At 34.2% G+C, this 27,259-nt stretch overlaps 1 protein-coding gene across 1 annotated transcript in view; it reads right to left on the bottom strand.

The window, feature by feature from the left end:
- LOC122797634 (otoferlin-like) overlaps positions 1-27,259 on the bottom strand; it is a 1,687,021-nt gene that overhangs the window by 1,302,971 nt on the left and 356,791 nt on the right. Inside the window, exons 8-9 of the mRNA XM_044066178.1 lie at positions 20,268-20,479; positions 1,638-1,746 (exon numbers count right to left, since the gene is read on the bottom strand). Of these exons, the coding sequence (XP_043922113.1) occupies positions 1,638-1,746; positions 20,268-20,479 (321 nt within the window). The remainder of the gene's footprint in view (positions 1-1,637; positions 1,747-20,267; positions 20,480-27,259) is intronic.

Genomic DNA, 27,259 nt, shown 5'->3' with positions numbered 1-27,259 from the left:
AAAAGCACATGTCTTATGTGAACTGACTAAAGGCCCCATCACTTTACTCCATCTCATATCATTTATTGACAGGTGACTTATGCTTGACCTACAAGGCATTCTCTGATCCAGCCCCTATTAAAATATTACAAGGGAACTAGGACTTTCTTTGTTCTTGATCGCATGCCTTTACTTATAAGTTGTGCCACACAGAAGGATTTCCTCACTACCTGGTGGTCAACACTTAGGTTACTATCTGTGTTACTAGGTCCTTCACAACTGTGTCTACTTTTAGGGGTGTACTTTCGATATTATAATTTGCAGGGATATCAGATTTACCAAAGGGTATGATTATGCATTGTTTAGCATTTAGTTTCAGACCATGGTTTTGGCACCAGTCGTTTGTCATTTTTAGAACTGCTTGTAGGATGTCAACATCATTTTGGGATTCAGCGATCACTCCCAGCTTACAGTCATCAGCAAACTTGGTGAATAATTATGGTTAATTATGATTGATTATGGAAAAAGCCACTCTAAAATAGACCTGTGCATGAGTGCTATATACATCAAACCCCCTGTACTTGAATATTTGCAAGACTGATAATTTCATTAAAAAAAACTGTCTAGCGGTTGTTATTGTCACGTGTAATAAATTGTTGTGCAGTTCCATCAGATCACAGGCATAATTCCTTTTGCTACTTTGTTTAGTCATTTCCACATTAGCGCTCCCTTGTCCACATTCAGAGAGCGTGGGCATGTGTTCCTATGCACTTTCTTCTCCTTCTTGCGGGATACCATCATGTACTGATATTGATGACAAAAGACCATGGGCCAATTTAATTGCAACTTTTATCCTCTGACTATGGACATCAATAGTTCCCTCAGTGATCTCTTTGGCAACTCTTCCCATTGTAGAATTCCACACTCTCTTCACTTGTGTTTCTGGTAAATCTAATTAAATATTGCATTTTAATAATGTTGTATAGGTCGTCCTCCTTCTACAAATGTCACTATTTCAGTTTTTTATAAGTTCTACCTCTGTAGTTTCATTAAGAATGCTTATCTTTGCTAACAGATTGCACCCTCCCTTCTTCTTTCCCACTCCAAAATAAGAACTGTGAATCAATACAGGAATTTCCCAATGCCCAGGCTAAATTTCCCTTAGTCAGTATGAATACTGCCTTCTGTCTTTTCCGAAAAAAACATACCAAGTAGGACTAACAAGGAAAAAAAAAAAATATATATATATATATATATATATATATATATATATATATATATATATATATATATAAAATTAAATAAATATTCTGTAAAAAATGTATTGTAACCAGTCTGCCTAAGCAGCATGCCTCTGAAAGGTGGAATAAAACTGCAGAATGCAGAGAAAATATGTGTAAAGCCAGGCAGACACCCATAATTCTCAGAGACAGAAATCAGAAGTATTGACCAAACAATGTACCTGTAAGACAGTAACCTCAACCACTGATCTACTCAGTTGGATATCTACATTATGTTTATGTACAAAGGAAAAAATGAAAGCACAATCTCAGAATGGCCACCATATTAATAGTTAATGAATTTCCTGAACCTTTTCAATTATACAAACAAGTAATGCAGAAATTGCAGAAACAAAAGTGTGCCATTTTAGGGATTACCTATTGTAACATGGAATCTCAATGGTTTGTCCATATATCTCCTTTCAATCATGGACACTTCCAAAAATGCTCCAAAAAGAGTAAATTCAACTGGATTTCCTGGTAAAACCTAAAATAAAATAAAGAAGTTAAATCAGCATGCACCAATTGGTTTCAGACATGCTTTTCTCACAGCTTCACAATTTTTATTTTTATTTTATAGTTTTCTTTCCTGCTAGCTGCATTCTACCACAAATACACAGATGACATTGTTACAGTTATTCAGATGTGTCTTAACCAAACTAAGTCCCATAACTTAACTGCTTTTAACACTATCCAGAGTTAGATTAGGTCAATCCATCTGTCACAAAAATGTTTCCAAAATGCTCTCTTTCTTCAGAGTGCAGTGTCTAAAGGCTGCAACTTGTCTTCCTTTTCTATGATTCCATGTCATTTACTATTAATGCTATTTTCATATAGGGCATAACTGAAAACAGACATATGTTAAACTTAATACACTTACCTTGTTATTAAACAATAAATAGATAATGTCACATTACACATTCTCAAATGCTTCAGTGTTGTGGCCCTACTCAGCTGTTTTGTCTCTTAAAGATCAGTTACACTGTTAAGAAACAATTATGGCTTTAGTGACAAGGCCAAGTTTAGGAGCCAAAATTTGACGACTGCAGTACTGATCTTACTTATCTAATTCTCCTTATCTTGGATTATACTGAGATATTCTAGGCTTCTTTGACTAAATCTATTTAAGTTTACAGTAAGACAGCTTTAACAATGTTTGACCTTATCCCCCATTTTGCCTCAACCTTTTCTTCTACTTAAACTCTTCCCCCTCTGAAGTATCATACTGCATGTCACTCTACTTCAGTCATTCCCAAAACTACTTACTACCCTCGGTTACATCAATTATCTGTGACACAATTTTAATTTCATCTTTTACATGTTACTGAGGTTTTTATTCTACCTTGCACCTTTGTTACTGTGTGTGTGTGTGTGTGTGTGTGTGTGTGTGTGTGTGTGTGTGTGTGTGTGTGTGTGTGTGTGTGCGCGAGCACACACACACACACACACACACCTGTTATAAAGCCACAATCTCTTCTTGTTTCCAAACCTTTTTGGAATGACACCAAGAATCTATCTGTGCCATCAAAGAATTTCTGATAGAGTATTTTATTTCTTGTCTAAAATATCTGATCTTAAAACTAACTAAGCCCTTTTACTTGACTGCCTTCTGAGCACAGGGAGTTCATCCATACCTGGCTACTGCTCAGTTTTTCTATAGGTTTTAGTCCTACACCAAAATACTATTTTGAGTATGTCAGTATCACACAGCAGGTTAAGAGCATACACTGTTATCAAGCTGCAATACAGTACTTCATTCTGTATTTCTACAAAGAATAACTGAATAAATCAGTCAGCGATCCTGAATCTATGCATTTATCTATTTTTCTTTATTTATACATTTGTTAACTGGGTAAGTGCACTGATCTGAAGGTCCTTTTCAGTCATCACCTTAGCCAATTGGCAATAGAAAGTCAGTAGTTTGCATCAATATTAACAAGCAAGTAGTAGAAGCACAAATTATATTGATAAGCACAAATTAACACATTAACACACACACACTCACACGCACATATATATAATGTTAATATTTTAGAATATCTTAGAAGTACAATACGTTAATGAATATACAGCTTAATAGATTAGAAACGGTGATGAGGCATTCTTACAATTGAAATTAAGGCTGGTTGAGGAGACAGAAAGGAGACTGAGTGCAGTAGGAATGACAGACATAAGTAAAAGGTAAAATTAGTAAGTATGAAAACACTGTAAACAAGGATAACTAAATAGGTTGGTAGGATAATTAGATAGGGGAGGTCAGAGATGGTATGTTGGAGGAAAATTCAGTAAATAATCAATCCAGACACTTGTTCCTTTTAAACCTACCCAGTCAAAATGTGAACAAAAAAGAGACTACTTAAGATTAGCCTTTTTCCAGCTACTTATATAAGCAGTATAACATTACCTTATTTACATTTATCATTTACTTATCATATACTGTATTTATATTGTAACATTCTGTGTATTACATGTATTACTGAATTACAATTGCTACTGTTTTATTCTGTGTTTTCTTGTGCTCATCAATTTATAAAGACTATATTTTAATAACTATTTGTGTTTTACTGCACTGCATTATGTTCATATTATTTTGTTTACATATTCTAAGTAGATTGAAGAACCAGTAATGCCATTAATGAATCTTTTAATGAATTGTGAGATAAAGGTACAGTTCCTAATAACTTCAAAAGGGGGTAGATGTGATTTTAAAACCAGAACCAACAGTTTGACCAACTTTTGTGTTTGCAGTTGAACCAAACCCAAAAAGAAACACACAAATGAAATAAAAACATTTAAACAAAAACTAAGTGTTTTCGTCCACTGTATAAAAAGAGATTATATCAGAGTTGCAGGAAATTACCAAATCAGCAATATAACTATTATTCTCAATTAATGCATAATAATCTAATAATTAATAATTCATCAAATAATGTCAGCCTTCTAGGTGTTCTGTTTTTCAGAAAACATTTAATGTTTATAACTCCATTCAGACTCAGAAATGTGTCTGTTCCAGTTTCATTTGCATTAACTTTCCTTTTTATTCTATACTATTCTTAAAATCTCCTCCCCTTAAATTTCTACTGACTAATTTGTGTTAATTGTTAATATTTATATTGTTGATTTTCTCATTTCCTGTAACCCTGATGGTCTGTTTTTATATATTGGATGAAAACAGTTTGTGTTTCATTAACCATAAACATTTTTATTTTGTGTTTTTGGGGGGAGCAGATGTGATTTTCCTTCACGATATTAGGAATAATAATAATAACAACAATAATAATAATAATACCCATTTGATAACCAGTCATGCCCACTGGGCACACAGTCCCTTTTCAGGGATAAATTGGGAACAATATCTCATTAAGTGGGCAGATGATAGCTGGGGAAATCAAACCCTGTACCACACCTCACAACTTTAGCTGCCAGACAAGAGACAGGAAACCATAATTCAGTCAGTTTGAGTTTAGATGTCTGAAAAATCATGGAATTACACCTGTAGGATATAATGTTGGAATGTATACAAGCAAAGTCATTAAAAAAATCTCAAAACAGTGCAGGCTTAGAGGATAGGGAGGACATGCAAGGTGAAGACAATATACCTGTTTCAGTGGGTAGCCAGTGCAATTGATCAGTAATGGAAGCAGTCCTATTCAATGTCTAAACACATTATATTGCAGGGAGTCTGGCACCAAAACTTCTTTTTTGGTAATGACACAGAACTATAAAACAGAAGTGATACGTAAGACCATGTAAAAATAAAGAAGAGGCTTGGTAAGTAGGGAAGTGATTCAAAATGTGACAGCTTGAAACGCAGAATAATATGCCTATATAAAATGAAACGCCAGCAAGGAAATCCACAAGTGGAGAGGAAGCAAAAGGAAGACAAATTAGGAAACAGGTCAGAGGTTATTTGAATAAGATGGCATGAGAATCAAAAAGTAACAGCATATTATGATGAAACAGAAATGGATCAGCATTAGATGACAATACAGTACTTTATGTTTCTACAAGAGCATTTAGTAAGACTGTAGCTACTGTGCTGTATTTCTGTTTACTTCGCTTTCATAATAGCATAGCAGATAAAGGCTGTTCAGAGGACATGAATAAAAATTATACAATGTCTATACCAGAAATCTTATAAGGAAGAGGTCAGTGTGTATAGCGTTGGGATGTCTGTTGATAGAAATATGTTATATTACTGAAAGAAATCCATAGATCCAAGTAAGGACTGATGGATCAGTGTAGGGAGACATGAGAAAGTATTAACTTGCAGAAAGGGTGGTGGATGAATGGAACAGCCACTTAGAAGAGGTGTTACAGTCAGACAAGAAACTAAAGTCAAGAATGTAGGGAATGCATTGAACTTACCTCATACAATTCTTATACATTTTCAAAAGAACAATAAATAAATTTATAAATAAACTGTTGTTTAAGTAGGATATAAATGAACAAAGCAGATGGGTTTAACACTCCTTGACTCATTTTAAAATCCATGTTTGCATGTTTCTCTACTAATGTTTCTGTGAGGAGGGAGGTACCAACCAAGTAATTATGTGAAGGTATTGAGAATTATTTAAATTACACTTTAAATATAAAGTATTCGGTTAGGAGAATAAAGGTTGTCATCACAAAATCAAAATTAATTAAAGTCTGTGTGGAAAAATTCAAAACGGTTCAGGTTTTCATTAAGGAGATCAACAGAGAACTTGCATAAACAGAAAAAAATGACCAAAATAAATATACTGGAGATATTAAAAGGGCAAAATAATAGATTTAGCAGTTTTTATGAGATATGAAGTTCGGATGCTCTTCCAATATTCATATCCTATTTTTAAAATCAGCAACCACAAAAAAAGGAAAAAAACATCCACTTTGTCAACAGTGATGTGGTGTCTAGTGTATATGGTGATGTGACATCATATTCAGAATACATAAGAAGTACAGTATAAGGGGACACACACACTCACACACACACACACACACACACACACACACACACACACACACACACACACACACACACACACACACACACACACACACACACACACACACACACACACACACACACACACACACACACACACGGAGTGTGAGTTTGACCACTACAAAATTTGATGGCACTGTAAATCATCTGCACATTTTACTGTATATCTTTGCATACATTTATAGTGTTTTATCTGCATATTTCTGAAGCACTCTGTGTGCCTTGTGTACTGTTTGCAGTTATAAAATTCAAAAAGGTACTGGGTGTAAAGCCGTGGATTGTAAAAGCAATAGCACGTCTGCTCAGTTGAGTTTATATATGTAGTTAACATAATGAAAGTGGTGTTTTGTGCAAGCTACATGTACTTTTCTGCTGTATGCAGCAGGAAATATGAGGCTACATCTAATGGGAAAACAGTAATGTAATTTCTGGATGCTGGTCCTTTTGTAGTGTAGTAGGACATATAGGGGGGAAAGACTACATGTCAGAATGTAGCTAGAATAAGTCTGGTATAAATGTATCACTTCATATCTAGCTATTTATTCCTAAGCTTGACCTTATCTTTTTCCATTACCTCTCTTATACCACCTATATTTGCCTTTGTTGCACTACACTACTTTCCTATATTTCTTATTATTTATTTTATTTTATTATGTATTTGCATTTGTTTACTGGGAGGTCTACTGGGTCAGGGTAAGCCCGTTTTCAGTAGAGAGCCAGGGACAAAAGCTCCAAAAAAAAAACAACATTATAAAGCTACAGAATCAAAATATAGATATCAATCAGCGATGGTACAGAACACATTACAGAATAGGTAATACAATAAAATAGATAAAATCTAACATGTATAACTAGTATTAAGTATGCAAGCCAAACAAGAATATAATTGACGACATGGGATAATAGCGAATGTGTGAACAATACAATATTGCAGTTTTACAGTAGAGAGAGAAATATGGAGACCAGCAGATTAAAGATTCTGAACGTAAGGTATAGCCTTAGAGCTACTACTATATAGGCATCAAGAATGAATAGAAGATACGGTAGGTAACTGATATAGTAGATTATATGTGCTTGGGTGGCACATGTTGGACTTAGTAAGTTTGAAGCACTGAATGTATATATGAGGAGTCTGAGCCGTAAGTGAGATGCGAGGAAAAGTAGGAAGGCTAGGAAGTCTGGGGTTTTTTGTAGTCAGTGCTGGTACATGTACATAGCCAATGGGCGAACAGGTGTTGTTTCAGTGAAGTCTTAAAGCATTCAGGGTTGCTAGTAAACCTGATTGAAGGAGGGAGAGCATTCCATATGCATTTGACCGGCGGAAAGATTAGGTTTTGCTACATTAACGAGCATCTGATTGATCACAGAGGTCTATTTGGGTAATACATGGTGAAGAGAGAGGAGAGGGCAGGACAGCTAGAAGGCTTATAGATTAGCTTATGAGCTGTGGTTAGTTGCAGGTATGTTAGATGTTGGGGAAGTTCTAGCCAGTTTAGATGTTGGAGTGATATGCAGTGGTGGGATGAGTGTTTGGCACTGGTTACAAATTTTGTGATTTTATTGTAGCACGAGTCCAGTTTGGATTTAAGAGAGGATTGCATATTAGTAAGGAGAGGTGCACCATAGAGCAAGGATGGAAGTAGAAAGGAAGATGCAGGGTATAGTCTTGCTGCATAGGTGAAGATCTGTTTGTGCCTGTACAGGATGCCTAGTTTCTGATGGGTGTTTTGATGTTTGTGTTAATATGCTGGTTGAATGTTAGGTGTTTATCTATGATGACTTCTAGAAGTTTGGTATATGGGACTACTTCGAGGCAAGTGTTGTTGCGTGTGTTGAGTGAGTTGATGGTAAATTCATTTTTGGTTAGGGGTGTTGTTTTTTGGGGTGAACAACATACGTTTGGCTTTATTAGCATTTAGGGCTAAATGGTTATTATACATCCAGGTTTCTGTGGAGGTGAAGACATTTTGGATGAGTGCAAGTAGTTCTGAAGTAGATTTGGCCATGCAGATGATGGTGGACTCATCTGCATATTGAATGACATTATCGTGGGGTATACTGGTATGGAAATCATTAATGAAAATGCTGAAGAGCAGTGGACCTAGTATGGACCCTTGTGGGACTCCAGTATTGATGTTGAGGAAAGTAGAGAGGGACTGGTGCCATCTGGTTGCTTGTTATCTATCTGTAAGGAAGTTGGAAAACCAGGCTAGGGTAGGGGGAGATATGCCTAAATTGGAGAGTTTGGTCAGAAGAAGCGGGTGGGAGACAGTATTGAATGCCTTGGAAAGGTCAAGAAATAGTGAGGAGACAAGGTATGCTGAGTCTTGAGCAAGAATGGCTGCGTCCAAGAAAGATATAAGAGCAGTGATGGTGCTATGGCTAGGCCTAAACCCATTTTGGGTTGGGGAGAGGAGGTTGTGGTGTAGTAGGTAGTTATGTAGTTGGTTATGAATACATTTTTCCAGAATTATGGAAATGGGAGAGAGGATGGCAGTTAGACGGAAGTTAGATATATCATTACTGTTTCCACCTTTGTGGAGAGGGAGGATAAATGCCTTTTTCCAGTTGGTGGGAATGAAGGACTCTTGAATGGATCTGTTTAGTAGTATACTAATGGGGTAGGCTATAGCATCTGCTGATTTTTGGAGGAGTTCTGGTGGTAAGTTATCTGGAGCATTTGATCCAGGTTTAAGTTTAAGAAGGAGTTTTTTTATGGTGGAGGTAGGTATGGGTATGAGAGAGAAGTTTGGTCTTGTTGTAACAGATGGGTCTGAGGGCAGTGGTTTGATTAGTGGAAAGTTGGCAGTGAGATTGACTATACTGTTTTAAAGAATGAGTTAAAAAGTGAAGCAGTATCAGCTGGGGCCACGTCTGGATCAGAGGAGGGATTATCGCTTTTGCCTGGGTATAACAGACAGTTTATGGACCTCCAGAACGTTTTAGGATTTTGCATATAGTAGTTTTGCAGAGCAATGTAGTAGTCTTGTTTATTTTTGATGACAAGTCACTTTACTTGATTATGAAGTTGTTTGTATTGAGTGAAGTCTGCAGGGTTTTTACTTGTATGCCATAATTTCCAGGCCTCAACTCTAGCTTTCATAAGTTGTTTGGTGGATTTGGTAAGCCAACTGGCCTGGTTGGCTTTCGCTCTCCTATATCAGAATGTTGAGTTAAATAATTCAATAGTATCATTCAGTGATAGGACTTTATGTGGATGCCAGTTGATATTTCGTAGGCTAACACTAAAGATAGTTGGGCAGAAGTGAGATAGGCTTCTGGTATGCTTATAGTGGTGTACATTAGGCACTGGAGTTGGTTTGCAAATTATGTATGCTGGTAGGTGATCACTAATGCTGTTAGGTAGAGTGCCAGTGGAGGAGATTTTACTAGGGTCAGAGACAAGGACCCAGTCTAATAATGAGCCTTTGTTTTTGTTAGGTTTGGTTATTTATAATTGTTAGTTATGTCTAACCAGTTGATATTCACATTACCAAGTATGATTGTTTCATTCTCTATATTTTTGGATGACCAGGCTAGTATTTCTTCAACGGTTGGGATGGTGTTACCCAGGGGGATATATGTGACTAAAATGCAGATGCTTTTGTTGCTATTCATTTTCAAGTAGGATATTAGTATTTTGGCTGTATGAAATGTGGTAGTGAGTTTGTTATATGGGACTATATTAAACGTATTATGGTATATGAGAGCAATGTCCCCACCTTTTTTTCTGGGCCTATCTGTTCTCAGGGAAGAGAAGCCTGATGGGAGGAATTTAGAGTTTTTAATATAAGGTTTTAGCCAAGTCTCAGTTGCTGCTACAGTATCTGGCTTACAGTGTTCAATCCAGGCATGGAAATCTGGAATTTTGTTTCTGATGCTTTGGAGGTTGCCGGTAGTGAGGTTAAAGGTTTTGTGACAGTTCTTGCTATAAAGAGGAGAGTGAGTGGGTCCAGGATTAGGTGGATGTCACTGCATAGTATTAGATTGTGGCAAGTGTGCATGGGATTAGTGGGTAGCAGTTTTTTCCTTCTGTTGTACTCATGTATGGAAGTTAGTTTTATTTAAGTTTTTACATGTAAGTTTAGATTTTTTAGCTTTTTAAGGAGGAGGGTACATGTTGCATATAGAGAGGGTGCTAAGTCAATGAAGTGAGTGAGTCTGGGCAGAAGAGTGGCAGTTACATGAGTGGGGTTGTAATATTCATGTATGGTTTCAGAAGAAGTAAGTAGTTGTAGAAAGAGGGAGGATAGAGACAGAGTAAGTAGTACTAAGTTGGTAATGAATGGCATGTTGTGATGGAGGGGTATGTAGGGAGGGAGGGGTATGTTTCTTGTTACTCCTCATTACTCCTCCTTATTATTTTAAATCCACTAATACCCAATGCCCTCACTAACTATTTTCTCTCATCCCTCCACTTATAACTATGCTATCACCTAGCAGACAAATTCTCACGTTCTCACTCTGCTCTATTCTTTTCTTTTCTCTAGTACACATTACCACTTTAAACCCTTTCTCCCCATCCCCTCTAAGGTCAACTGTCACTTCCTCTGTAGCCACTCAGTTTAAAAGCTAATATAGACATATCTCCTAGTCTCTAACAAACAAATCCCCTCTTATAATATAAAGTGAAAATCATACCTATAACAAATAAAATCTATTTTATCCTAAACAATACCTTCACCAGTCTTCAAGTACACTACAATAAATCACCCTCAAAACAAAAGTCACCAGCCTATGTAATTAATTTTACAACTGTACTGCTATGCAGTGACATACACCCTAATCCAGGGCCCACCTTTACCAACCCATCCTAATATCTCCACAATAATAATTCCCACAAATCATTATACGTGGTAACCCTTAATTTCCAAAGCATTCACAATAAAATTACCAACTTCCATACTTGGATCTCTCATAATCAACCAGACTTTATTGATATGACTGAGACCCGACTAAAACCATCCATTAAAGATTCAGAATTTCTTCCCTCAGGCTTTCAAACTATAAGATCTGATAGACCAAAAAAAAAAGTGGCAGTGTAGCACTAATCGTTCCCAACACCTATAATATAATACAGTTCTATATGCAAATTTTGTACCTCAGTTTGCTAAGGCTGAAATTCTTATTATTCTCCTAAAGATGAATAACCACAAAAATCTGTGCATCATAGTTATATAGCTCCTGGCAACAATACATCCACATTAGAGAACATCCTCGCATGGGCTTCTACTAATATTAAAAGTGAAACTGTCATCCTAGATGACATAACATCAACTGGCTAAACCTTAGCTCCAGCCTCCCTTCTTCTGCTATTAATCTTTTCAACTTTACACAACTCATGAATTCCCTAACCAAACTTCGCAAGGACAATAAGTACAACCACAAACTAAACTTAAATAAACAAAATAAAATAAACAACAGGCTACTGATCCACCAACAAAGAATTTAATAGTCTCTAGTGCCTCGGCTACAAGACCTTCAAGGGGTAACAGACATCACAAAACACATACATTTATATATATATATATATATATATATATATATATATATATATATATATATATATATATATATATATATATATATATATATATAAACCAATTATATAATTAACTAAGTAAACAATGGAATCAAATGCTTCCAATTAATTTCCCAATTTAAATCTGCAGGCATCAAGGTATTATACTTTAAAATAAAAAGGGATTCCTTATAAAGAATTTGTTCCTTCAATTAAAAACTGGTTCCTATTGTAAAATATTTTTTTTAAGAACAGTACCTTGCAATAACATAAAATCACTGCTATGTTTCTTTTTAAAATGTACAGCCACAGACTTTTCTAAATTTTGATTTTTAATGTGCCTGATGTGTTCCAGTAACCTCACTTTATACATCCTTTTTGTTTCCCCAATATGGAACAGGTAACATGGACACCGTAAAGCATATACAATCCCCTTAATGTTCCATGAAAACAATCCTGTTAATATTATTTATCATCTTAAAAGAACAAACTACATTATGACAAACTGCACAACTATTACATGGAAAAGTACCAGTAATAACTGGTTTTGTTACAATGTAAAAATTGGAGGAAATAAAAGGACTGTGGACCAACATATCCTCAAGATTACGTCCACGCTTATATGAAACACAGAGAGACCCCCAAAATATCTTGGCTAGTTCACTATTCTTTAGAAGAAAGTTCCAATAGCATTTTAACCTAGTACTAATTTTGTCACTCAGAACCTTATAAGTCATTACAAAATACATTTGTTCTTTCATGTCATCATATGACATATTAATATTTTTACATAAATATTTAGTCTTATGTGGCTGTGAGTCATTATTCAACTTTAAAACCCTTAAATAAATCCTCATTGATCACATCATAATCACATCCTCTATTTAAAAGCATATTAACAGTCTTAAAGACTTCATCATAAAAATCTTCATTATTACAAATTCTAGGTACTTCATTTTGTCCACCCCCCCAATAAATATTAAATCATCTATATATCGATAATAATGCACTGCATATTTATCCCTAAACTCATGTTTGTACAAAAAGTCAATTTCAAATAAAATATTAAGGATATGTTGGTCCACAGTCCTTTTATTTCCTCCAATTTTGACATTGTAAGACAACCAGTTAATGCTGGTAGTTTTCTATGTGATACTTCTGCAGTTTGTCATAATATAGTTTTTTTCATTTAAGATGATAAATAATATGAAGATTTTTGTCAACAGGATTGTTTTCATGTAACACTAAGGTGGTTGCATATGTTTTATGGTGTCCATGTCACCTGTTCTATATTGGGGAAACTCAAAAGATATTTAAAGTCAGGTTACTGGAACACATTAGGGACATTAAAAATCAAAATTTAGAAAAGTCTGTGGCTGTACATTTTAAAGAGAAACATAACAGTGATTTTATGTTACTGCAAGGTACTGTTCTTGAAAAAAAAAAATTACAATAGGAACCAGTTTTTCATTGAAGGAACAACTTCTTTATAAGGAATCCCTTTTTATTTTAAAGTATAATACTTTGATGCCTGCAGGTTTAAATTGTGAAATTAATTGCAAGTATTTAATTTACTTACTTAATTAATTAATTATATAATTGATTTTATATGTAAATGTATGTGTTTTGTGATGTCTGTTACCCCTTGAAGGTCTTGTGGCCGAGGCGCTAGAGACTATTACATTTTTTGTTGGCAGTAGCCTGTTGTTTATTTTAATAAGGCCAATAATACTAGTTCCATTTTATTATTGCCTCTGATGGTGGTTTTAGTTTATATAATTTCACAGATAACAATTTTGGTCATGATTTTATTGCTCTTTTTAAATGAGGTTTTACCTTTGTACCATCTTTTAAGCATGACATTGGCAAAGTTTTAATTAATTTAAAACTGTTTAGTAGATTATTGAATTTAATTTTTTTTTTCTCCAACAATAATGATCGTATCACAGACACTAATTGTTTTAGGCTCAAGCGTAGCAGTACATTCATACCACCACAAAACCCTATGATTTACATCTTTGAAAAGTTATGTGAGTCCCAGATTAGAAGAGTCATGAAGAAAGAGATACATACATCATCAAATCTTACTTCAGCCGAAATGTTTTGTCTTAGAGAACTAACTATGACTGACAAATACAGGGTTATGAAACCAGATAAGGTAGGCAGAGTGGTAATTATGACAAATGCTGACTACTATAACAAATGACTATTATGCTTAGTGACAGTAATACTTATGAGAAAGTTACTAAGTACGAAATGTCTAGGGCATACATTAAAGTGGATTGGTTATTATATGAATTCCTTATGGATGGAACTATTGATAAAGAAGAATATTCTTATTTAATAGTAGAATTCCCCATTACTCCATCCATTTTTGAAATCCCAAAAATACACAAAGACATACACCATCCACCTTTTAGGCCCATAGTATCAGCTAGGGGCTCTAAAACTGAGGCCATTGCATCCTTCATAGATATTCATTGTAAGGAGACACTTAAGAATTTGCCACACCTTTTAAATGACTCCTGGCACTGTTTAGATCAAGTTAGACAATGTATTGTTAAAATGAGTCTTAATATGATTATGGCTACTATTGATGTTGTAAATCTGTTTACTGTTATACCTCACAAACAAGGCCTGGAAATGTTTGAGGCCAGCTTATTGAAATTCAGTGGTATGAATGTTCCAAAATGCAGACTTATGACCAAACTGATGGAAATAGTACTGGAGAATAATTGTATATATATGAATGGTGAATACTACAGCCAGAGTACAGGGGTGGCCATGGGGGCCAGATGTGCACCAATTTATGCTAATTTGGTGCTAGCTAATTGAGAAACTGACTTGGTTTTCATATCACTATATTGGTCTAAAATTGCCTTATATTTGAGATACCTGGATGATATTTTAATTTGTTGGACAGGTAACAAAGATGAATTTGCAGAATTTTTACAGTTTTTAGGTAGGACTTCTAATTTTTTAGAATTTACCAGCAAAATATATGAGAACAATTGTGAATACCTTGACATTGTGTTTTTTCACAGCAACGACGTGATTCATTCTAACATTTTTAGAAAGAAAACATTTTCAAATTCCTTCCTACATTTCAATAGTTGCCATCCCTATTATCAAAAAAGAAATTTGATTAAAGGTCAAATGGTAAGACTGTCAAGAATTATTAGTGATGACAATACATTTGAATTGGAAATTGAAAAATTATCGAATATGTTTCTGGACAGGGGATATCCCAATGAACTTATTTGTAATATCAAAAGAGAGATTTTTATAAAAAGACCTGTAATGTATAGACCTATTATTAAATTTGGATGCAGCAATATATTGAACACCAATACAAAAACGTCTAGAAATTATACTTTTATATTACCCTACAATGAAACTTCCTACAATATTGTTAACATTATACATGAGACATGGACAAGTGTTTTCACAAACAATGCTGAATTGACTGAAATTATTGGTAGTCATCCAAAGATTACATTCAGTAGAGGGAGGAATTTGAAGGAAATTTATGAGATGAACACAAATAAGGCTACTTTTAAAATGTCTAGAATGAGCAAATGCGGAACCTGTCGTACATGTAAATACATTAACAATGGTCCATATGTTGCTATTTCTAATTTTGGTAAAACTATTAGATGCCCCGGGTATTGTAATTGTAATACTAAGATGACTGTTTATTTAGCAACATGCTCAGCATGTTCAGCATTTTATGTTGGGAAAACTATTGGGAAGCTAAGAGAATGAATTGTAGAACATGTCAGAGACATTAAAAAACAAAAAACACTAGTTCTCTATACACACATAGCATTAGATGTCCCAATTTTAAGAGATTTTTATTTTTTATTATAAATAGAATTTTGCACAATATACACAAAGGAGGTGATGAGAAGACCATGTTGGAGGCCAAGGAATGTCTCTGGCAACTCAGACTAAATGCCTGTACTTTTCCAGGCATTAATGAACATGTATCTATATCCAGTATATTAAAATACAAATCATATTTTATTTGATCATCTTTTATTGATTTACCAACATACATTTATAGGTACTATATATATATATATTTATTTATATAGATATATCATGTTTATCTGTTTTAACATCCATTCATTCAGTCTAGGTTTAGTATATATATATTTTTTACAACATATATTTTTTTATATAATCTACATATTTTTTTATGCACCTATACTGTTACCTGATGCTTTATTATTATTATTCATTATTATTATATTTTTAGCTATTTATTATTATTATACTATATTTTAACTGTAGGGTTATCAAATAGTATTTGACTTATCAAGTAACTAATTAGTGAGTGTATATAAGGGGTAGATATGTAATTGTGTATTCAGTACTCTGATGACGCCCTGAGGTTGATGGGTGAAAGCGCTTAGTACCTTGACTTTGTTTTATTTTCTGGTTGTTCAATAAATCAGTTTTAACGTTTCACTGTGTGGCTTTTCAGTTTACTAGTTCCATTTTAGACTAGATTCTAGTTTCTGAACCTAACAAAATATCTGAAGCGAGTACTCTCCCAGATACCTTGAGTGATCATCTCCCCGTCTTTATTCACCATACTTTAATCTCCTGTCAAGCCCACATCAGTATAAACAAATAAGAAACCTTACCAAATTTAACCCACGTACCTTTATCAATACTCTAAAAACAATAAACTGGAATATCTTAAGAATACTCCCACTTGACGATGCAAGTATTTCAACTCTATATTTATGAGTACAGTGAATAACCTTGCACCCTTACGTAAAAAGAGGAAAAAGTCATAGTATGCCCCATGGCTATCCAAACCTACTAAAGATCTTATGATCACTAGGGACAAAACATGGAAACATGCAAACCAACAAAGACACTCCAGAACTGTTAAAATTTAAACAACTTTGTAACCTAGGTAAAAAGACTAGTCAACAAAGATAAAAAAGAATACTATATAAAACTGCAAAGTTGCCAGAAACCAAACGCTCCAAATTTTGGAATTCCTTAAATTCACTTCTAAAACCAGGCACAAAAAACAAACCATGTCCACATCCCAACACATCATGACAAGAAATATCTACCCTCTTCAACTCATTCTTTATCAGTTCTATACCTGATATTACTGGTAAGGTTCCCCAAACAAGTTGCAGCCCAAGAAACATCACTACATCCACCCAGTACACCAAATCCCGCTCCCCATGCACATTCAGTCTAACTCCCATTCCAATCACCACAATAAAGAATTCACTTCTGAAACTTAAACCTGGCTCTAATGCTCCTGATAATATACCCTCAGAATATTTAAAACTTGCAACTGAAGCCATTGCCTATCCTATTAGTATACTTATTATTAGATCTGTCCAAGAATCATATGCCCCCAGTACCTGGAAAAAAACTTATATTCTCCTTATCCATAAAGGCAGCAATAATAATATCACCAACTTCCATCCTATCGCCATTCTCTCACCTATCTCTAAAATCTTGGAAAAATGTGTACAAATTCAACTTCGACATTTTCTTCTTAATAACCAACTCTTGTCAGCCACCCAGCATGGATTCAGACCAGGCCATAGTACTACAACTACCCTCATATCCTTCATGGATACAGTAAACAGAGCCCATGATCCTGGTAAAATCATCCCCACACTCTTTCTAGATCTATCAAAGGCATTCAACACAGTTTCCCATCCTTTACTTCTAACTAAACTCTCTAACATCTCACTGTCCCCTACCACACTCAGCTGGTTCTCAAGCTATCTAAATGATAGACAACATGCAGTCAAATGGCAACATTCCATCTAACCATACCTAAACACCTCTACTGGAGTTCCTCAAGGCTCTACACCTGGACCCCTACTATTCAGTATCTTCATTAATGATTTCCATTCTTCAATGACTCAGGACTCCCTTATTCTGTATGCAGATGATTCAACTATTGTATATTCAGCCGACTCAGTCTCTGACCTACAACATAAAACTCAAGTGACCTTCTCTACCATAGAAACCTAGATGTGCAACAATCACCTAGCCATCAACCCAAACAAATCTAAGACCATACTATTCACCCCCAAAAGACAAAACTAATTTCTATATATATTCTCAAAATAGCTCTAAAATTTAAGTTGCTAGCCACACAAAACTTCTTGGGACCACCATAGATGAATACCTCAAATTTGATATTCACATACAACATAATATCTGTAAAACTCATGAAAAGCTAGGGATTCTTTATAGACACATTCTTTTCCTAAGCCCCTCCACTAGACAAACCCTCACTTCAACGTACTTACTCCCGCCACTCATCTATGGTGCCCCGTTACTCACCAACCTCCAATCCTTACTAAAGGCCAAGCTCGAGATATGTTACAATAAAATATCCAGATTTGCTACTAATGTCAAATACTCCACCTATCATTGCACAGCTCTACACTCCCTAAAATGGCTTGAACTTCCAAACTACCTTGCCTACATACAACTAATTACAGCTCACAAAATGGTCTTTAAACCTTCTGATTAGCCTTCCCTCAGAGGCCCCTCAGATCCGAGATCCAGCAACTCTTGCAGGTACATAAGCCAAACCTTCCTGCTGGCCAGCTCCTTTACTCCTGCTCCATAGCCAAAAACTGGAATACCCTACCTTTTTCAATTAGAACAATTAAGAACCCCACCTTTTCCAAAACTGCATTAAAAGAATACTTCCTTCAGTCTGGAACTGTATATATACTCAGCCTCCTTAAATATTAATATCTTACTATCTACTTCATGATAATGGTCACTATGACTGCTCACTGCTCTAAAACCTAGAAACTTGACTGTACTACTAATGTGACTAGATGCAAATGTTCTTGACTACCAAATACCAAAACTACTCTTGTATCTACTCCAAATTGTATGTTATGCAAGTATTACTACTGTACAAAATTGTACTTACTTTTGAACAATATATACTAATGTATCTTATTACCGTTGAACAATATAAACTAATGTATCTTTACTGTCGAAAAATGCATACCAATGTATGTTAATTGTGGAGCTTTTCTCCCCAGGGCCTCCACTGAAAATGGGCTCTGAATGGCCCAGTGGACTTTCCCAGTAAATAACGTGCAAATAAATAAATAAGTAAATATGCTTATTGTTTACAGATACAGGTTTACTTGATGTTAACCAACAAGGAGAATAGAATCCAGTACCAGTGTTTATAAAATGTTTTTTGTCTTACAAGTATATATCACATTTTTATATCATATCAGACAAACAGGCGTCATCTTTAGAGATGGTCACATTTAACTGAAATGTTCTTCCTGTAGTGATTAGAAACAATAAAGCATAACTACTACATTTTCAATAATAATGTATTGCTGGGCAAACACACAGTAGTTTGCTGTCCATATTATCTTACAGCTGAGAGATTTTGATTCATACAACAGCTTTAAAGAATTACACTGCTGCAAAGAATTTGGCATCCTCCAAAGTAAAAACTTTTTTTTTTGCTTAATGTAATAATCTGTACCTTCTAAAGTCCAGCTGAATGAATGTAGCAGGAGTTTTCTAATGCACAATTAACAAGTAGACCTGTGATGACATTTTGCATCTTAGCACCTGCAGAGACCTCTCTAAACTAGACATGCCTTTCTATCCATTAATAGGGCATCAGACGTGTCCCTTGTGTTTACATGCATATAATCTATCCATCATTGTAATTACCTGGAGCTGCATACACTGAACCAATCAGAGAATAAAGCACACCGCATTTCGAAAGTATAAATTCAGCATGTTGACACATTACACTGCATTCATTGCACACAGAATTTTTGTAGTATAAAAATTGATATAGTAAACCAGAGATCATCATGTCTTTTTAAGAGGAAACACGATTGTATTGTAGTATCAATCTCTTTCAGAGACCAACATTATTTCTACTTCTTGAATTAAAATAGCCATGTGTGTGTATGTGTGTGTGTGTGTGTGTGTGTGTGTGTGTGTGTGTGTGTGTGTGTGTGTGTGTGTGTGTGTGTGTGTGTGTGTGTGTGTGTGTGTGTGTGTGTGTGTGTGTGTGTGTGTGTGTGTGTGTGTGTGTGTGTATGATCAAATTTATTTCATAAAAATTTGTTTTGGACATCTGTCCGCTGATCTTTAGTGATTGATTTCAACAGATGGATATTTTCTTATTTTTTAATTGTTTGTCTATTCATGTAAGTTTCTTATTTACTTAATTTAATATTAATTAATGTAGACTCTAAGGGTTTATGAAAGTCTGTAACATTCAAGACATTTTTTAAATGTTAATAACAGAAACATACTTTGGAAATGTAAAATGAGTATATGACTTTTTACATATTTTGAATTTTGTTTATTTATTATTCAGTACAAGATCATGACAAAAAGATACTGAAGAACTATACACAAATGAAGCCATGAAAATTACCACTCAGATATCTTCTGGTTAATGCTTACTTTTAATAATTTAAAGTTTTCCCAAGCCTACCTCTTTCTTTTTAGCACTTATTTTTTTTATACGGACTTTAATCTGGTGATTTTCATGCTTTGCTTTATCAAATACTTTCAGCTCCACAGAAATAAGTAGACGACCTCTGTAAGCAGTACCCTGTCTAATTCCTTCATCAAGTTCCTTGTCCTCATCCACCATAGAAGAGCCGTAAAGATTGATCCAACTTGGGCCAAACATAGGAAGAAAACCTTGGAAGAACATTAGATAAAATGACTTATTGTGTTTTTGAAGCCTTTTTTAATATAAATGAAAAATAAATAACAATTGCAGCAACAGATTAAGGCAGAGGCTATAATTGTACATCAATATGCTACTATCACAGGAAAAGACAATCAGTGTAATATGTAATGTTCTAAACAGCACAGTAAAAGTCAGAAAGAAAGATGGTGGTATAAAATGGCAACACTTCAGTTTTGCATACAGTGGGCAAGACACACTGGTATAGATCGTCATGCTCTGTTGATAATGGCATTATTCATTATTCATTATTCACTATATAAACTACTTAACATATCCGTCTAACAGTTTATACCATGGGCATTCTTTATGCCTGGCCACTACATTCAACAATTCATTAGCAGTGTCAGTGGCACAACAGGTAGCATGTTTGTCTTTAATAATGGAATAATAGAAGGCTGTGGGTTATATTACCATGCTAGGTGATTGGATTGCTGACACTGCTGTTTCTAGGGGGGCTGCATCCCTGACTATGCCATCCTTTGGATGACATGCTAATGAAAGGTTCCATTTGCTTGAGTTGGTGGTAGTTGAGCTAAATGTAAAAGATTCCACAACACCTATTGGAAAGAGTAGGGGAGCTTTATTTGTATTCCATTTACAAATTATTTACACAAATATTATATATTTACATATTTACACATCCTTATTATTATTCTTTTTACAAACATTCACAGTGAAGAAAAATCAACAATGTTTTCTTTACTAGATCCTATTTTTTCTTCTTCCACAGCCACAATTTTTATTCTTTTTATAATTGCTGGAAAAACTCATTTCCCATTAAACATAATCTCACTGAGCCTTTCATTCCAGACAACCCATGTAACATAAAATATTCTTCTATTTTTAATTTGTTCACTTTTTTAATATCCTTGTAATATCCATGGCTATCATATCCATATTTATATATTTTTCTTTTATATTACCAAAAAAAACTTCTCAAAATGTTTCCATAATTTTCTCACTCTTTTACCTCAGTACTTTTGATCTGCTATCTCTTCTCCACAATACAAACAGTTTTTAATTCCTTTTTCTATATGGCATATTACTTTTAAAAGGAGGTTTATTTATACTTAATCTCATCTGAAATCCTGACTCCACCCAATTTATACACAATTTATTTATTAATAGCTATTTTTTTTTGATTTTTGCAAAATTCCCCATGGATTAATACAAAATCATTGGTCCATTATCTTTTTATACCATATTTTCCTTCTTTCTTTTATCTCATTAATCTTTTTTATATATTCTTTTCTAGACAGTGTTGTATTTCATCATATCATTCCTTTTTCTTTCTTTAATTAGATCTAGCTTCTTCACAGATGTTCTTGCATTTACAACTAAATGTCTTCCAAGTAATTTCTCTTTATCTTCTTTTTTTATCCATATTAATACTCTATATAAATTCATTGAAGCTCCACATTCCAGTGGGTTTATTAAACCTAAACCACCACCTTCTTTACCCCTGTATAAAACTCCTCTTTAAACTGGATTCAGTCGAGAACCTAATATAAAGGAGAACATTATTTCCATTACATCATTTTCATACATTTTTGAAATCGTGAAAACACTAAATATGCCATTTTACTTAACAACACATAATTAATCAAGTTTGCTTTCTTTTTATAAGACAATTTAAATGTGTTTCATGATACACATAGTTCTTTTATACTGCTTTTCAATTTTTCCCATTGTGTTTTCTTTATTTCCTGATTACCAAACTGTATGTCTAATATTCTTATTTCAGTAAAGGTGAACAATATACCTACTATTTTATTTCTACTTCTTAATCCTTGACGTTTTTCTTTATTAAGGTCCATTCCTAGTACTTTTAATAATTTTGTTAAACATTCAATTACCTTTATTATCCAAAGAAAATTATAAAAACTATATAATCTGTGTATGTCATTATTACTGGAATTTCTGCACATTTTTCCATTACATATTCTGCCCTTTTCATTCTACCCTTGATTTCACTATTAAATTCATAATTAAAACAAACAAAATACTACTCATTGGACATCCTTGTCTAATTCCATTATTCATTTCTATTTCTTTACTTAACCACACATTAAATAACATTCTCACTTTGTTAGTTTAATAAGCAGTCATACATATTATTTTGTTTTACTAAAATCATAACTATCCATAGATTTCCATGATACTTCATGTTCTATTGTATCAAAAGCTTTATTAACATTACCTACGATTAATTCTACTTCTTGTCCTTCCTTCATAGCATAATTTACTACTTCCCTTATCATCATTAAAAGTTCTTGACTACCTCTACCTATAATGCTGAATAAACTTTGTTCTAATATGTTTTGCATTTTACTCTCAATTCTCTTTTGTATAATCTTCAAAAATATCTTATAATCAGTATTATTTAATACTATTGGCCTCCAGATTTAAATTTTTTTATTTGTCTTTTTCCATAAGAATTTTAAGATTATACGACAAATTTCTTTACAGTTGAAACCCTCCTCCATCCATTCATTCACATTTTTTATGAAACAAACCTTTTGCCAGTCCTTTAATATTTTAAAGATTTCATAACTGATCCCATCTGAACCTGCTACTAAATCTATGTTAACTTGATTAATTACTTTATCTAATTCATCTGTTGTTATCTTCTTTTCCAATTCTTTATTAATTAAGTCTGTATTTTTTTAACTTGACAATCAATTTGGATTTCGGTACTTCCCTTCTTTTTATACATTTCTTCTACATATTCCTCCTCTGTTTCCATAATTTGCATTTGATTTTTTTTAATTTTACCACATTTATTTATCACTGTCTTAATACACTATTTTTCTCTTTTACTATTTTTCCTAAATATGCTGATGCATATTTCTTCCTTGTACTAAACATCTTTGTTTAAATAATAAACTTTTGATTTTTGTTTTATTTTTTCATATATCTCTTTTTTGTTCTCATAGAATTTTATTTTATTGTGTTCTATATTTTTAAAAACTCTAGCATACGTAACTACATATTCCTCCTTTCTTTCATTTATTTATTTCCCAGCATAAATAACTTCCTTAATACTTTTTTTCATAAATAATATTCACCACTTAGTCCATTTTTTATAAAATGGTATCAGTGTTAACTGCTTTTTCTTTAATTGTGTGGTTATGTCTTCTCCATTACCCTCTATATTCCATTCTTTTTCATTTATTTATTTTATTATCTTTCCTGTCTTAATGTATTCTTTATTTTCCTCAATCTCTATCACCATTGCTAGGTGAGCTGAAAGCCATGTCCTTACTACCTCTTCTTATATTATATTTATCCCTTCTGATATTATAAAATAATCAGTTTCTTTTTTAAACATATGTCTTTAGCCCATCCTTTTTCTTTTCATAATCTTAACTTTCTACATTTCAGTACTTCCTTCGTTATCTGTATATCTTTCCCTTTTTTCTTTTTAATTTCTCTTAAGTCACAACTAAAATCCCCTGTTACTATTATATTAATGTTTACTACAACATAATTTAATATTTGCTGTAATAAACTTTCTCTTTCTTTAACCATTACCTAGGCATAAACAGTTATAATTTTACATATTTTTTTCTGAAATCTAATATCTAGGACAGTTAATCTAACCATTCTAATTAAAATCTTTTCTAATATATTCACTGTTCTCCTATATAAATGTGAGATTCTGGAACAAAGTTAATTTCCTGTATTCCATAATATATGCCCATTCCATAAATGCCCTGTCTGTAATCTTTCTTCTTTTGTTATAAACCTTATATCTTCTAATATAATTATGTGCACATCACACATTTTACACCAATCTCTTATTCCTATTCTCCTTTTTTATATTTATAAGACTATTTACATTTATTGATAATACCGTTAAGTTATTCCTTCTTTTATATTAATAAGACTATTCACATTTATTGATAACACTATTAGGTTATTTCTTCTTTTATTTTTTAATTTTTCAAGTATCGTCCATTTCTTTTTCTCACCTTTCTTTCTTCTTTCTATTAATGGTGTTATCTACCCTTTACATTTATATGCTTAAACTTTCTTTTCTATTCTTAACTCTTTTTATCTATAGAAAATTTCTTTTTAACCCTGTCCAGTTTTTATCTTTTTCATCACTGAATTCTGTATTTTCTTCTACATCTCTATCCAGCTCTTTCTTATTAACTTCCTTCTCTTTTGTTAGTTATTTTTTTCTTTTTTGTTTTATCTTATCTTTTTCTTTCCCTGTCCCTCCACTTTCTCCAATTTTATTTTTATTTTATTTTTCTATTTCTTAACAAATCATTGCTAATTATTCTTCTTGTTTACATTTATAACATTTCAATTTAAATGTTTTACACCATGTCCAATTTTTCCACAAATATAATACCTTTTTTCTACAAGTATTCAAAAAATGCACTCTTTACCAGATAAATCATCATCATCTTCCTTCGGCTGTTCCCGTTAGGGGTCGCCACAGCAGATCACCTGTTTCCATTTCTTCCTGTCCTCTGCATCTTGCTCTGTCACACCAACCACCTGCATGTCCTCTCTCACCACATCCATAAACCGTATCTTAGGCCTTCCTCTTTTCCTGTTACCTGGTAGCTTCATCCTTAGCATCTTTTTCCCAATATACTCAGCATCCCTCCTCAGCACATCTCCAAACCAATGTAATCGTGCCTCTCTGGCTTTGTCTCCAAATCTTCCAACCTGGGCTGACCGTCTAATATACTTATTCCTAATCCTGTCCAACCTCGTCACACCCAGTGCAAATCTTAACATCTTTAATTCTGCCACATCCAGCTCAAACTCCTGCCTTTTTGTCAATGCCAATGTCTCCAACCCATATAACATAGCTGGTCTCACTACCCTCTTGTAGACCTTCCCTTTCACTCTTACAGGTACTTGTCTGTCACAAAACACTCCTGACACTCTTCTCCACCCACTCCATCCTGCCTGTACTCTCTTCTTCACCTCTCTTCCACACTCACTGTTACTCTGAACTATTGACCCCAAGTATTTAAACTCATCCACCTTCGCCACCTCTACTCCTTGCATCCTCACCATTCCTCTATCCTCCCTCTCATTCACACACATATATTCTGTCTTAGTCCTGCTGACCTTCATTTCTCTTCTCTCTAGAGCATATCTCCATCTCTCCAGAGTCTCCTCCACCTGTTCCCTACTCTCACTACAGATCACAATGTCATCTGCAAACATCATAGTCCACGGGGACTCCTGTCTGATCTCGTCTGTCAACCTGTCCATCACCATTGCAAATAAGAAAGGGCTCAGAGCTGATCCTTGATGTAACCCCACCTCCACCTTAAACGCATCCATCACTCCCACCGCAGACCTCACCACTGTCACACTACCCTCGTACATATCCTGTACCACTCTTAAATACTTTTCTGACACTCCTGACTTCCTTATACAATACCACAACTCCTCTCTAGGCACCCTGTCATATGCTTTCTCTAAGTCTACAAAAACACAATGCAACTCCTTCCGACATTCTCTGTACTTCTCCATCAACATTCTCAGAGCAAAGATCGCATCTGTAGTGCTCTTTCCTGGCATGAAACCATACTGCTGATCACTAATCATTACGTCCCTTCTTAACATTGCTTCCACTACTCTTTCCCATAACTTCATGCTGTGACTGATGAATTTAACACTCTTTACCAGATAAATAACATGTTTTTATTTTCTCCCAGTATTTTATTAAACCTTGGTTCCCTTCGACATTTATAATAATTGGTATATCTATAATCATATCATTTTCCATTTTCAAAATGACTTTGCTGTTTCATCCCCCAGTCCATAAGCCTCTGTCATCATTTACTTTTACAATGTCCAATGCTTCTTTACAAATGTCTCTCAGGTGTCATTTTAAAGTCTGTCTTTCTACCTCAGTTCCAAATTGTATAAGTATCTTTTTCTTCCTTTCTCTAAATGCAGTCTTTATCATATATTCATTTTATGGATTTTCATTTTTTTTTTCAAATTCACTAATAAAGTTCTCCATGATTTGCATAGTTTAAAAAAGATTGTCACAAAAAGTTTCTTTGTTTATAAGAATAAATGCCTTTACTTCTTCAATTGCAATGCCCAGAGGTAAAACAATATTGTCCCATACCTCTTTCCTGTTTAGTACCACCTCATATTTATTTTGCAACCTCACCACCAATTTTCTTCTATTTAAGTTTTCTGGTTCATCTATCTTTCCTTTTAATGTACTAGTCACTGTCTCTACATAAGTTTTCATTGTATTTTTTATTTTATTATCCTCCTTCACAATTCCACTGTCTCATCCTCCCTTATCTTTTCCATTATATCTCCACATGACACGTTGCCACTGTTCTCGGGTTCACTTTGGTTTATCATCTAATTCAATATATCATCCCTCAACCCTTCTGATTAAAGGGTTGGAATAATACACTCCTCTGTGACATCTTTCAAATCTGCAAACATTTTTTCTTGGAACAATAACTCTGAATCCATCAACACACTGTCTCCTGGGCCGATGTTTACCTCTGCTCCTTCACTTCCAGCTTCCATAATGCAAAACATCCTCCCAGCCACCACCGTGCAAAGACCGAGACAAGCGCCTGTAATCACTGACGGTACTGGTCGCAATTACTAGAACAAGTAGGGGAAGTTCCCCAATGCCCTGGCCAAATTTCACCTAGTAGTATGAATACGGCTTTAGGTCTCCCCTTGAGAAAAAAGGCCACTAGTGCAGTGGGCCT

Source organism: Protopterus annectens, chromosome 3.part1 (genome assembly GCF_019279795.1).
Source record: "Protopterus annectens isolate FY-2018-M chromosome 3.part1, PAN1.0, whole genome shotgun sequence".
NCBI classification, from domain to species: domain Eukaryota; kingdom Metazoa; phylum Chordata; order Ceratodontiformes; family Protopteridae; genus Protopterus; species Protopterus annectens.
Note: the sequence above shows the minus strand (reverse complement) of the source record. Positions and strands in the feature narration are given on the sequence as shown.